The 14,905-nt window shown below is 35.9% G+C and overlaps 1 protein-coding gene across 1 annotated transcript; it reads right to left on the reverse strand.

The window, feature by feature from the left end:
* Positions 1-13,151: 13,151 nt before the first annotated feature.
* Positions 13,152-14,705, reverse strand: LOC138882777 (uncharacterized). The gene is made up of 3 exons (XM_070163408.1): positions 14,487-14,705; positions 13,599-13,769; positions 13,152-13,517 (listed from the first exon to the last, which is right to left on the reverse strand). The coding sequence occupies exons 1-3, from the start codon at positions 14,703-14,705 to the stop codon at positions 13,152-13,154; spliced, it is 756 nt and encodes a 251-aa protein (XP_070019509.1).
* Positions 14,706-14,905: the final 200 nt, after the last annotated feature.

Genomic DNA, 14,905 nt, shown 5'->3' on the forward strand with positions numbered 1-14,905 from the left:
TCTAGCTCGCCTGACCCATTTTCGCTTCTGCGTACACCCGCATCTGCGGTCCACAAACCGCAGGTGCGGAAATACCAGAAGCAGCAAATCTAAAGCTGCAACACAAATTCCCATTTCCCCGCTAACCATCTGAAATCACCCCGAGGCCCCCGGGGCCTCAACCAAAAGCACGAACATGACCCAATACCTTATTAAAACTTGTTCAAATCATCAAAACACTTCAAACAACATCAAATCCATCAATTCACATCGAATTCAAGCCTAGGTTTTCTAAAAACTTCTGAAATACGTTTTCGATCAAAAACCCAACCAAATCACGTTCGAATGACCTGAAATTTTGTATACACATCACAAATGACATAACGAAACTACAACAACTCTCTTAATTCCATTCCGAAGCTCGAATCAAAATCTCACCTATCAACCAGAGATCGCCAAAATACTAACTTCGCCAATTCAAGCCTATTTCTACTCCGGACCTCCAAAACCAATTCCGATCACACTCCTAAGTCATAAATCACCCAACTAAGCTAACCAAATCATAAAAATTCCGATCCGAGCTCATATACAAATAAGTCAACTCTTGGTCAAACCTTTCAAATTCAAAGCTTTCAAATGAGACTGTTCTTTCGAATTCATACCGATTTCCGTGAAAACCAAAATCAACGATTTACATCAGTCATAATACATCATACGGGGCAAGTCATGCCCGAGAATTGGCGATCAAAGTACAAAAGCTCGAAACGATCGGTCAGGTTGTAAATACAGTATGTTCGTCAAAATCTCCATGTAGTGTGCCTCTACTGTAACAGTTCAGCCGACAACGTGACATTTTTTGTCGTAGATCTCAGCCTATATGCGCAGCTTTAAAGCATGTCAGTAGGGGGAAAGACTCGCATGCAAAAACCCAACAAATCTCTTTTGTACTGTGATAAGAGAAACTGCCCCGATGAGGTAGTTTGACTCGATATGGAGTTTAAGAAAAAAGAAGAAGATTTTTTAAACTTGTGGTCTTAAAAGCTTAAGGAGTAAAAAATTTGTGGGGCCATAATATTTGTGTGACTATAAAAGTTTCTCATTAAGGGTAAATGGGTAAAATGAAAGAGTTTAAAGTTGAATTATTTCCAAATTTAGAAATGTATCATTTCTTTTTTGGAACAGACTAAAAAGAAAAGAACCTCATCTAATATGAAACTGGGGGAGTATTTCTAGCTAGGGATTACGTGGGCGTTTGGGCATAACAATTGTAAAATTAAAAAAAAAGTGAAATCTTTTTTTCTAAGTAAAAAATGATATTTGAAAATTAGAGTTGTGTTTGAACATGAATATAATTTTGGGTTGTTTTAGAAGTTTTGTGATTAATTTGAGTGCAAATTTTGAAAAATAATTTTTTGGAGTTTTTTTAAATTTTTAAAAATCATCTTCAAGTGAAAATTGAAAATTTTATGGCCAAACATTCGGAAAAAGGTGAAAAATTTTCAAAAAAAAGTAAAAAAATTCTTATGTCCAAACGGGTATCTAATTGGGTAATAGTATCACTACTGAGCTAGGGTGCTGGAACAAACACACGGTAAATTATGACTTTTGATGTAATTTCAAATACATGATTTTTTCTATTAAAAAAAAAAAAAAAAACTTGACTATGCAAATTCATGTTAAAATTGGAAATATTTTGATCGTCGTATTTCAGATGTCATCATTCTTTCAAAGTATATTTTATAATTAAATAAACGAATCATGAGTCAAACGCTCTTTTGTTTCGCGTTCATATTACTATCAGCCAAATATTCAACAAAGAACTTCCAGTTGTACACTAAATATTCAACGAACAGCTATACACTAAAACTCTCGTTTCTGGTGATTTAGAGTGTGTTTGGCCGGAAAATATTTTCCAAGTTTTTCATATTTGGTTGGGTTAAATATTGTGGAAAATTTTTTCTTCGTGTTCATTTTACTCCAATTAGTGAAAAATATTTTCTCTACTAAGAGAAAGAAAAATATTTTTCAAAACTCTTTCTCAACTTTCCCACCCTATTCTCCATCCCCACCCCAACAATACACAGCTTCTACCCCCACCTCCACCCCACCCCACCCCCGCCTACCCACCCCACCCCCTCATCCCTCACCCCACCCTAAATAAAAATATTATTAATAATACTTTCTTTTCATGTTATAGATAGATTTTTTTTTATTTCAACAAATGGGTATTTTTTTACATGATATAAAAAAGTATTTTTTTCATTTCAACAAAAAAGTACTTTCTTTTCACAGAAAAAGTATTTTCTTTTATTTCAACAAAAAAGTATTTTCTTTTTCATTTCAATAAAATGAGTAATTTATTTTCATGTTGTAGAAGAGTACTTTATTTTTCAACCAAAACAAGAATATTTTCTTTTTAGTTATGGAGCACAAATTTTAACATTATTTTTGCGTAAAAAAGTAAAGCAGCACATTAGTTCCTTTGGGCTTAAGTGAATTTTTAGAGATTTTTGGGAGAGGGAAGAAGGGGTGAGGAGAGTAGCATAAAAAATATTTTCTACTCTCTAACCAAACAATAGAAAATATTTTCCGAAAAATATTTTTCACTCATCAACCAAACAAGGAAAATAAGTGATAAAACACTCATTTCCCATGAAAATACTTTTTAGGAAAATATTTTACATGAAAAATATTTTCTTTCGTACCAAACACACTCACTAAAACTCTCGTGATTTAGTTACCTTTCATGTGAAAAGATGGGTTCAGAAGGAAGAACTGGTTCTTATAATAATTTATCCCCTGTAATTGAAAGCAAACAAAGATTTAAAATTAAACTGTATAAAAGCTATTCGCTTGTAATCCACATTTTTCTTCAAATGTAGGAAAATTATTATTCAAATAGCGAACCAAAAGTTATAGAACTTGGGTGTACGTCTTTTTCAAGATAATGAAAAAGAAAAAAATAAAAATAAATAAAAAAAGAGTAAAACTCGTGACAAACTAGATACTTCTAGATATCTGCAGTGATATTCTTGTAGATGTCTTCGAGAACAATATTCTCATTCTCTCAAGTGGAATGAGAGCTACCTAACTTGCATTCTTCTTTTAATAACAAACAAACAAACAAATAAATTATTAAATTAAGGAATTTTAATTTAAATACATTGATAATGTATATTATTTTTTACGTCAATATTTTTTTTTCTTTTCAGAAGGTGACCCTTAGAGCAATGATAAAGTTATCTTCATATGGCCTATAGGTCACGGATAGTGGTAGCAAAATGGATAAAAAATAGTTATCCACCCATATTATCCATGTTGGATAATGAACTTTTTAAAAACGGGTCAAATATGGATAAGAACTATATTATCCATTTAGAAAATGAATAACTAATGGGTTTAACTCTACATTTGTAAAGTCTCAAATTGGGAGTTGCTCATGTTTGGGAGACTAGAATTCTCCTAAAAACGATCATATTTAAGAAGTCATGGATAATATGGATATCCATATTATCCGCTGGTTAATCCATTTTTTATCCATATTAAATATAAATCGGGTCGGATAATTTATCCGTTTTACATTACCCGTTTTCGACCCGCCCATATCCAACCCGTCCCTTTGCCACCCCTATTCACGGATTCGAGCTATGAAAATAGCCACTAATGTTTGCATTAGGATAGATTGTCCATATCACATCCTTTGGAGTGTGGCCCTTCCTCGGATCCTGTTTGAATGTAGGATTGTGCACCGGGCTGCCCTTGTCCAATATTTTTTCAGTGCATTAGATAGAATTAAGCTCATAATTAATTAATAGCTACATTGCAAATGCAATATTATTTTATAAAGAAATTGCTCTACTATGTTTATTTCTAATTCATGTGAATTAGCGAGTAGAAAAACCCATTCAAAGGTTGATAGTATGGTATTATTAAAATATTGTTGTTATTTTGTCTGTTGTCTGGAACATATATTCATGGATATTCCCCTTTTTCTACGTTGACTTTTAAGGAAGATTCCTAGCTACTGTTTGGATACCGAGTATAAAATCTAAAGTTTCTTCCAAATAAGAACGTTCCTTCTCGTGTGAAATCTTGACCCTGAAAGCGAAATGCCGCGGATAGCCAAATATTAGTCAAAAGCTGTTTGCGCGGTTTACTAAATGAAAGTTCCTTTCTTTTTTAAAAACCAAGTTAATGTCCGGTACTCGCATTGGTGCCCGATTAAATTTAGGTTTCTGTCAGAATATCTCACATTTTGGAGAAAGTAAAGCTAGGGGCACATATGCCTATGCCATTTACGGTGCAAGTAAACACATGATCTTTTCGCCAAATTAGGTATTTTATTTATATGGAGTATTTTGCAAAATTGATCTAATACTTTTTTTGGCCCGGATACTCTAAAAATGTTGAATGGTTTACCTAGTTGAATGTTGAGTTATTTATCCAAAGAAATATAAATTGGTTCCTACTGATTACTTATTTTTTCTCACTTTTTTTTAGTGATGTACTATGTTCTAAAACTTCTAGATCCGCCTCTATGTAAAACACTCCCTTACAGAAACAATTTCGTATCAGGCTTAAACTAAAGATCGTCAGTTAAGAATGAAAGAATATATATCACTCCATTACAACTCTTATCGGTAAAATAAAAATTCTTGAAATACAAGTGAAGAGTTTTTAGTAGGTAGATGTTATGTCACCACCTACATTTTTGGAATAGAAGTAAAGGGTTTAATGGCTAAAATATTAGCATGTGGATTCCAGATTGGTTAATCGAACCTTTAGTACTCTTCATGTTAAATGTGTTAAAAGGATTTCTGAAACGTGTAATATTTTAGGGAAAAAAGAGTGACTTGGGTAGAATATCTTTTTGTTACCTCCTTCTTGTGATTTTAGAATATTAAATCTTGCTTAAAAATGTTACTTGGAATAATAACTTTTTGTTCAATAATTGAGAAATTTTGAAAATAAATCAACATCGTCCTGATCTCATCGAGCATGTCTTATGTGAGCATTGGACATAAGAATTGTGAAATTTCGAAAATAAAATCAAGTGAAAATGTTATTTGAAAATTAGAGTTGTTTTTGGACATGAATATAATTTGGAGTTATTTTTAATTTTTGTGATTGATTTAAAGTGAAAATTTTGAAAAATAATTTTTTGGAGTTTTTCACATTTTCGAAAAATTCCGAATTTAACTTCAAGTGAAATTTAAATTTCTCATGGCCAAACATTGATTCCGAAAAAAGTAAAAACAATTCGAAAAAGGTGATTTTTTTTTTGGGTGGTCAAACGGCCCTAAATGTAGTTTGAAGCAAGTCACTTTAAGAGGGTGTTTGGATTGGCTTATAAAAAATAGCTTTTAAGCTAAAAGCTAAAAGCCAAAAGCCATAAGTTGGTAATACCCAACTTTTGGTTTTTGACTTATTTTTGTACTTTTTACGCCTAAAAATAAGTGTTTTAAGCACTTTTTATCATTGTCAAACACCACACAAATTAAAAAAGTGCTTAAAAGCCAATAAGCACTTAAAATAAGCCAATTCAAACACCCTCTAAGTTGGTCTTGTGAGAATGTTGTAAGGTTCTAAGTTTTTTTTTTCTCTTTTCATTTTTTTAAAGGTTTTGAGGGTTGAATAAGTAATGAGATAACACCGGTTACGTTATTGGTTATTGAGTTGATTAACTATTCCCATCTCGTTGCATTATTAATTTCAAGATTTATATATTTTTTGGTTTCTCATATCTGGTATTTGTATTAGGCCTCGAAAATTCTACATTAGCGGGTAAAATGATCAATCACAAAGGCGATTTCATACTCAAAACTCGAATTTGAAGTCTACTATCAAAGATAGCTAGCATTGTGGATGAGCCCCACTTGTGTTTGCAAACACCTTTTTTTTTCCTTGTTTTTTTTATTTTGTTAAAAAGTGTTATTAAGACTGTATTGCTGTAAGATCAATAAAACAATAAACTTTCTGAAAAACAGAAACAAAAAGTTAGTAGAACTAGAACGTCAAAATAAATTCTAAAAACAGTATAGGAATAAATCGAGCTCACTGAATACACAGTGTATCCTTAAGGAAATTGTTCCCCTCAAGTACCCGAGGTTCTGGAACATATCCTCCCAGTATAGAACGATTTAACCCACCAGCATATTAGTACCAAAAACTCTGGTGATCAGCGAACTCAATGGTCGTAAAATTATTGTGGATTGAATTTTTGTTAATTAATTAAATAATTGAAAAGAATTTTGTCCAAAAATATTAATCAATCAATCTTTGACCAAAGCTGAAGCTGAGCAAGTGAGCGACAACAGTGCGAGGCTTGTCTTCTTCTTTAACTCTTTAAGAGCTAAAAGATGAGCTTCTATATATATACACAAAGATTTTCTTTCCTTCTACCAATGAGGAACAAAGTGCATTAGTAAAGTGAACTAATTCAAAATTTCACTTCCCTCCATTTCTATTCCCACCATTTTTCATTCGCAGTTCTTTTGTTATTAATAATAAAACCCAACAAAAAGTCCATGAATAATGTTGTAGAGTCATTTCATGCACTCCTAACCAATATTAGTGATATGAGTATTGTCACACCCCTTTTTAACCAAACTTCTCACTGAACCCTCTTAAATAAATAAAAAGATTTAGTAAAGCTCAAAAGGGTTTTTAATTAAAAAGTGACAAAGTTGTGTGCTCAAAAGGATTAACTCAGAGTCGCCACCTGACATTTAATTTCGGTGTGTTAGGTCACCGGTTATCCAAAAGTAATAATTTTCCTTTCAAAACACTTTGAACTCTAAAACTAAGTCTACACCAGAGATTTGGGTAAGGGAGTTCATTTGACTCGGGGAGAAGGTGTTAGGCACTCCCCAAGTCTCATGAAAGTTACGGTTGCGTACTCGATCTAGCTGGCTTTTAAAATGTTCGAATTGAGGCGAAATCACAAAAAAAGGAGAATAAACACAAAAGAGGCTCGAGGTCGTCCCCACCTAAAATAAAGAAAAGAAAAATGAAAATAAAATAAAATACTACAAGTTTATACTTTTGGCCTCCATTTACGTTCACTTCGGGGCATACCCCGGATAAAAATATATACAAAGTCAACGGGGCATTCCTCGGATAAAATTAACTAAGGGAACGATCTCTCGCCTCAAAACTACAAAATCCTAAGGCTTGCCTACCCAAGTGTTGCCGGCCTAAGCATGCTCCGACCGATAAATTAGTAAATAGATCTACGCAAGTAAAAAATTTAGAACACTGACAACTTGTGTTTTACCTCATTCCGTAACTTTAGATCCAATCTTATTTTAAAGCACATCCCCAAAGATTATCCTCTTAAACCCAACAACTAGCAGTCAGATTTGTCCAAATTCACAAATGTCCGCTAACAAACATATTTGACATTGGCTATAGGAATCAAATAATCTCAAGTAATTAAACATGGATCACCTTCTTGAACCCATGAGAAACCAAGCAATGAGAACAAACATGAACACATATTCAAATCATTAATATGATTTCTAAACCAAGCACATTTAAATCACTAATTATATAACACAGATTAAATGCAATCTAAACCAAAGCTCCATATCATATTTTTATATCACATAATTAAAGAAGTAATAAGAGAACGAAGAGATGGACCTTTCGACGACGGAACGGGAACCGCGACTAGCGATTCCGAACGGAACACTTATCGACCTCGACTCTCCACCGATGACTGAAGTTGACAACTGTTGCTGCCGGAATTTCCACTTCGAACCCAAAATCGTCACCAATCGAAGACTGAATAATGACTAACCAAGCTCTAAAAAAGGTTATGTGAGTTTTTAAGCTACTTAAGAGCCACTGCTGCTGGTTTTCGACGATTTGGCAGCCATTGGTGCTGTTTTTGGTGAGTCCGGTGGTGGAGGAACAATAGCCGATCTACTGCGAAGGTGAAGGAGAAAAAGCGGGGGTGTACTGGTGTGTGACGGAGGAGCAGAAGGTGGTCAGTGACAGCTGAAGGTGGCATGGATGTTGGTCGGCAATGGTGTTTTAGAGATCAGAGGTTGGGCGGCCATGAGAGTCACCTGTCTTCATGAAAAAGAAGCTAGGGTCATTGGAGAAGATGACTGGGGAAGCAACGATCTGGGTGACTCTATTGATGGGCTGCTGGTCGCGGATGGGGGCGTGTTCAGGTGGTTGTGGTAGTTGCTAGCGAAGGGCGGCGACGGCAGTAGGTTAAGGTTCAGCTAGGGTTTTTTTCTCTTTGTTGTCTTAGTTATCTTATGAGGAAGAAGATGGGTTCTAGGGTTTTTGTGTTGTGTATCTTGTTGAAGATGGCAGCCATGGGTGAGGGGTCAGTGGTTGTTGCTGCTGCGTTTTCCGACGTGAGAGATCCGACGATGGAGGGTGGACTTGCAACGCTGCTCCTATTTTAGTTCAAGACTAGGAATTGAAAACTTGTGTTAGGGTTTCTATAATTGGGTATTTTATATGAAGGTGGGAAGAGATAATGACCATTGGATTAGAAGGAAATAGACGGCTAAGATTAAATCTTGCACATAAATGGGCTAATGGGTTGGGAAGAATGGGCTAAGAATAATTGGGTTTAAGTTAAAAGAAATAGACTCACACCTTTGGGCCTACAAATTTTCTTGTTGGACAAAGACAAACTCAAAAATCCTACCAAAATGTTAATTAAACTTAGTTAAGTAAATAAACAAATTTTTAAAATGAAACTGCTTTTTTGTATTTTTAAATGTTATAACAATAAAGTAAAAAGTAAAGAAAATAGGCTAAAGTCATGATAAAATTAAGATACCATGAATAAAAATATACTAATTGATCTTAAATTAAAGATAAAAATATAGAAAAGCGATAAACACGATAAATAAAACTATTTATGTTTTTTTGTTGTTTTTTATATCTTAGGACTAAAAGTAAAAAGATTAAAATTATAATAAATAAAGTCAAGTAAATATTTTAAAAATATTAAAATACTAAAACTAAATTTAAAATTTGCGCGGGTCAAAAATTATGTGCTTACAACTGCCCCTCTGTGCTTAGAAACACGAAGAGTTTTCGGAGCAAAGAACAATAAGCAACGTAATTGATTTATGACCCGACGCTTATTCAAAAGAAAATAAAGGTGGCTAAAAAGATTGTGACCGAGCCCTGGTATCTGAGCTGCCTACATATCCTTGGTTATAAAGGAATCAGGCCACGTGTAGTTCAGAAGTGAGAAGGATGATGGAGTACCAAGGTGGAGAGTCGAGTGAAGTGCCGTCGAGGTTCTACTCCGCGGTTCCTGCCATTACATCAAAAATAAAAGGAAAAATTACAGCAAAGTGAAAGAAAAATACAAGATCCTATCTACTTCTTGTATTGAATCTTCCTTGAATCTCTATTTGATCTTTAACCTGAGACTGAAAAGTGGACCATGTTCTTCAGGCGGGCTCCTGATGCTTCTTAAATTTGCGAATTGAAGTAAGTCTGAAATGAATTCCCTTGTTCTCCAGGTGGGCGCCTGATTACCAACAACTTGAATTGTATTCCCTCGTTATCCAGGTAGGTGCCTGATTACCAACAACTTAAATTGTATTCCCTCGTTATCCAGGTGGACGCCTGATTACCAAACCTTGATATGTATTCCCTTGTTATCCAGGTGGGCGCCTGATTGCTAAAACTTGATATGTATTCCCTTGTTATCCAGGTGGGCGCCTGATTACCAAAACTTGAAATGTATTCCCTTGTTATCCAGGTGGGCGCCTAATATTGCAACAAAACAGACAAAACAAAAGAAATTTTTCTGCCCCAGTTTGGGATCTGGGCATATTTGTGAGTGTTAATCGGATCATGTTACCTATAGAGCTCTAAGAATTCAAAAGCTAAATCCCATTATCCAGGAGGGCCCTGAAAACTTCGAATTAAATCTCATCTAAAACTTAAAACTAAATCCTATTATCCATGAGGGTCCTGAAAGCTTTAAAACTAAGTCCCATTATCCAGGAGGGTCTTGAAAAATTTAAAACTAAATCCCATTATCCAGGAGGGTCCTGAAAATTTAAAATTAAATCTCATTATTTAGGAGGGTCCTGAGAACTTTTAAAATTAAATCTTATTATCCAGGAGGGTCCTGAAAGCTTTTGAATTAAATCACATTATCCAGGAGGGTCCTCAAAACTTTTAAAATTAAATCCCATTATCCAGGAGGGTCCTGAAAACTTTAAAACTAAATCCCATTATCCAAGAGGGTCCTGAAAACTTTTAAGATTAAATCTCATTATCCAGGAGGGTCCTGAAAACTTTTTAAAATTAAATCTCATTATCGAGGAGGGTCTTGAAAATTTTAAAACTAAATCTCATTATTCAGGAGGGTCCTGAAAATGTAAAAACTAAATCCCATTATCCATGAGGGTCCTGAGAATTTAAAACTAAATCTCATTATCTAGGAGGGTCTTGAAAATTTAAAAATTAAATCCCAGTATCCAGGAGGGTCCTGAAAATTTAAAAATTAAATCCCATTATCCAGGAGGGTCCTGAAAATTTAAAACTAAATCCCATTATCCAGGAGGGTCCTAAAAATTTAAAAACTAAATCCCATTATCCAGGAGGGCCCTGAAAATTTAAAAACTAAATCCCATTATCCAGGAGGGTCCTGAAAATTTTAAATTAAATCCCATTATCCAGGAGGGTCCTGAAAATTTATAAATTAAATCCCATTATCCAGGAGGGTCCTAAGAATTTAAAACTAAATCCCATTATCCAAGAGGGTTCTGAAAATTTAAAAACTATCCCATTATCGAGGAGGGTCCTGAAAATTTAAAAACTAAATCCCATTATCCAGAAGGGTCTTGAAATTTAAAAACTAAATCCCATTATCCAGAAGGGTCTTGGAAATTTAAAAACTAAATCCCATTATCCAGGAGGGTCCTGAAAATTCAAAAACTAAATTCCATTATCTAGGCGGGTCCTGAAAATTTTAAATTAAATCCCATTATCCAGGAGGGTCCTGAAAACTATTAAATTAAATCCCATTATCCAGGAGGGTCCTGAAAATTTAAAAACTAAATTCCATTATCCAGGAGAGTCCTGAAAATTTAAAACTAAATCCCCTTATCCAGAAGAATCCTAAAATTTTAAATTAAATCTCATTATCCAGGAGGGTCCTGAGAGCTTTTAAAATTAAATCCCATTATCCAGGAGGGTCCTAAAAAGCCGAAAATGAACTTACCTGAACCATGCTCTCTTCTTAGAGGATTCTGAACAAACTTTCTTGCCCCTGAACCACGCCTTCTTCGTAGAAGGGTCCCTGTGGATTAACAAATTTTCTTGCCCCTGTTTTAGACAAATAAAATCTTGTTAGTTTGAGAAAGTGGTGGTTAGTTTGTGGCATCATTGCTGAGCGTCTGCTTCTGCCATTGCCATGCTTCATTTTGATTAGCTGCTTCGGGCTAGCAAGGAGTTGTTTGACCTTTTGATTGGAATTGGACCACAAAACCTCTGCATGACCTGAATCTCTCACGCTCGCTTGTTGCATTGTGTTTTCATTTTGAAAGTTGTTGAATCCTTGTATTTTCTCAAAATTCAAGATTCACTTGATTTCCTGAACCTCAGTTATCACCATATTGCCTATTCTAAATCAAGTCATTGTGATGTGCCTGGTCGGACTCTGCTTTGTGCAATTTAGAAGCTGGTAGTAGGCTTTGAAATCCTTTCCTGCTTGTTCAACTAGGGCTGACTCCAAAGAGACCCATAAAGATAGACTCAAAGGGCAAAGTGAAATGATTTTTGACAAAAAGGAACAAAGGATAATTTTGAGCACAGATGACTATATGAAGAAGAATGAGAAAAGAAGACTTATATGAGGGAAGCAACCAGCTCCAATGATCATGACATGCATTTCGGATCGATCAGCCTAATCCATCCAACCAATCATATTTTCAGTTCATGTCCTGTCTTCATACTTCAAAACCGGGCTTTCACTAATCCAAATTCTCTATATAGTCATGAGCCTCATTCGACTTGTAGTGCCCCAAAGGGTTTTCACCAACAAGCCTCTCTCATTTGTTCATCTCTCAACTCACCATCGCCTTATGGTGCCCGCAAGGGTTTTCACCAATAAGACTCATTTAAATTTTCTCTCAGCTCACCATCGCCTTACGGTGCCCGTGAGGGTTTTCACCAATAAGAATCTCTTATTTTAGATTTTCTCTCTTGCGCCCGTGAACAAAGTGTTACCCATGATGTAATCATACCTCTATCTCGCTTGACCTGTCATCCTCAATGATTGATTGGAAGGTCTTTCTTTGGACCGTAATGTAGGCTTTTGGACAGGGTTAAAAAGAAAGGGTGGCATGAAGGCTCAAACTAACTTAAGATGAAAAAGGGTCAAAATTACAACTTTTGGAATCAGATCTTTTCAAAACCAAAACTTCTGCCCCAGTTTCTTTGGGTCTGGGGAATTTTAATTTTAATTTTAATAGGACCGAACCGTAAGGCTGCCTACATATCCTTAAAAGGAATCAGGTCGAACGTAGTTCAAAAGGAAGTTGTTTGTTTTTGTTGCTTTTCTTTTCTTTTTTTTCTTTTTTCTTTTTTTTTCTCTTATTTCTTTCTTTTCCTTTTTTTTCTTTTCTCTTTTTTTTCTCTTTTTTTTTCTTTTTCTTTCTTTTTTCATTCTTCTTATTTTTCATTCATTCATTCATTTTTTTCGTTCTCTATTTCTGTTACTGATTCCAAGAGAGGGGTATGAAAGAAAATAAATAAAGCTCAAAAGGGGTAACAAAGGATGAAAGTGCTTGGGTAGCGGAACAAAATGCCCACGTCATTTCAACTTTGAACATGCCAAGTACAAAATACAACTGAAGGTAAGCAAAGAAATCATATATAGTACCTCTTAACTGCATCAGAATTGATAGTCATATCTACACATTTGCCTTCTATGTCTGTTAAATACAAAACACCATTGGGCAACACTCTTGTCACAACGAATGACCCCTGCTAGTTTGGGGCGAACTTGCCTTTGGCTTCCACCTGATGAGGAAGGATGCGTTTCAATACCATCTGGCCCACTTCAAATTTTCGAGGACGCACCTTTTTATTGTATGCTCTTGCCATTATCTTATGATACAATTGACCATGACATACTACAGCCAATCTTTTCTCATCAATCAAACTCAACTGCTCTAGCGGGTTTTGACCCACTCATCATCATCAATTTCAGATTCTGCAACGATCCGAAGGGATAGAATCTCAACTTCTGCAGGTATAACTGCCTCAGTTTCATATACCAGTAGATAAGGAGTTGCACCTACTGAAGTGCGAATAGTAGTGCGATAACCCAGTAAGGCAAAAGGCAACTTTTCATGCCACTGCCTAGAACCTTGAACCATCTTACGAAGTATCTTCTTTATGTTCTTGTTAGCAGCCTCAATAGCTCCATTTTCCTTGGGGAGATACGGGGTGGAGTTCCGATGCATGATCTTGAACTGTTGGCATACCTCTTTCATCAAATGACTGTTGAGATTAGCAACATTGTCTGTGATGATCACCTTGGGAATTTCGAACCGACAAATGATATTTGAATGAACAAAATCCACTATTGCCTTCTTGGTCACGGACTTGAAAGTTACATTTTTGACCCACTTGGTAAAGTAATTAATAGCCACCAGAATAAACCTATGCCCGTTTGACGCTGCCGGCTCAATTGGTCCAATAACATCCATACCCCAAGCAACAAAGGGCCAAGGTGCAGACATTGAGTGGAACTCAGATGGGGGAGAATGAATCAAATCACCATGTACCTGGCATTGATGACACTTGCGAACAAAACTGATACAATCTCGTTCCATGGTGAGCCAATAATAACCTACTCGAAGTATCTTCTTTGCCAAGACATACCCGTTCATATGCGGCCCGCAAACTCCAGAATGTACTTCGATAATGATAGTTGAAGCTTCTTTAGCATCTATGCACCTCAGCAATCCTAAATCCGGAGTCCTCTTGTACAAGATTCCTCCACTCAAGAAAAATCCACTAGCCAGACGTCGAATAATTCTCTTTTGGTCACCTGTAGCATGTACTGGATATACCCTCGACCTGATGTATTCCTTGATATCGTGGAACCAAGGTTCGCCATCGATTTCCTCTTCCACCACATTACAATAAGCATGTTGATCATGAACTTGGATATGCACAGGTCGACATAAGCCTTGTCCGGATGATGTAACATTGACGCCAGAGTAGCCAAGGCATCAGCAATCTCGTTATGAATCCTGGGAATATGTCTAAATTCAACCGACCTGAATTGTTGACAAAGATCATGCAGGCACTATCGGTACAATATGAGCTTCAGATCTCGAGTCTCCCATTCTCCTTGAATCTGGTGAACCAACAAATCTGAATCTCCCAGAACAAGTATTTCCTGGACTCCCATGTCTATAGCTAACCTCAAACCCAGAATGCATGCTTTCGTACTCAGCCATGTTGTTGGTGCAATAAAATCGAAGTTGGGCTGTTACAGGGTAGTGTTGCCCTGCTTTAGAGATAAGTACAGCTCCTATTCCGACCCCTTTCATGTTAGCAGCTCCATCAAAGAAAAGTTTCCAACCTGGCTTTTCATCATAGTCAACCTCGTCAATACACATGACATTTTCATCCGGAAAATAATTCTTTAGTGGCTCATATTCATCATCCACCGGATTCTCGGCCAAGTGGTCGGCCAAGGCTTGGGCTTTCATCGCGGTCCGAGTTAAATAGATGATGTCAAACTCTATAAGTAAAATCTGCCACTTCACCAGTCTTCCCGTGGGCATAGGCTTCTGAAAGATATACTTTAAAGGATCCATGCGAGAAATGAGGTAAGTAGTGTAGGACGACAGATAATGCTTCAACTTTTGTGCCACCCAAGTCAGGGCGCAACATGTCCTCTCAAACAGAG

This window comes from Nicotiana sylvestris, chromosome 12 (assembly GCF_000393655.2).
Source record: "Nicotiana sylvestris chromosome 12, ASM39365v2, whole genome shotgun sequence".
In the NCBI taxonomy this organism is placed as follows: Eukaryota; Viridiplantae; Streptophyta; class Magnoliopsida; order Solanales; family Solanaceae; genus Nicotiana; species Nicotiana sylvestris.

Bases quoted from the DNA above. Each gene is read 5' to 3' on its own strand.
- LOC138882777 (XM_070163408.1), bottom strand. From the start codon at position 14,705: ATGAAAGCCCAAGCCTTGGCCGACCACTTGGCCGAGAATCCGGTGGAT. The intron at 13,770-14,486 runs GTAACAGCCCAA...CATCAATGCCAG, and splicing joins AAGCAGGGCAACACTACCCT to GTACATGGTGATTTGATTCA. The intron at 13,518-13,598 runs GTAACTTTCAAG...GAAATTCCCAAG, and splicing joins TTACCAAGTGGGTCAAAAAT to GTGATCATCACAGACAATGT.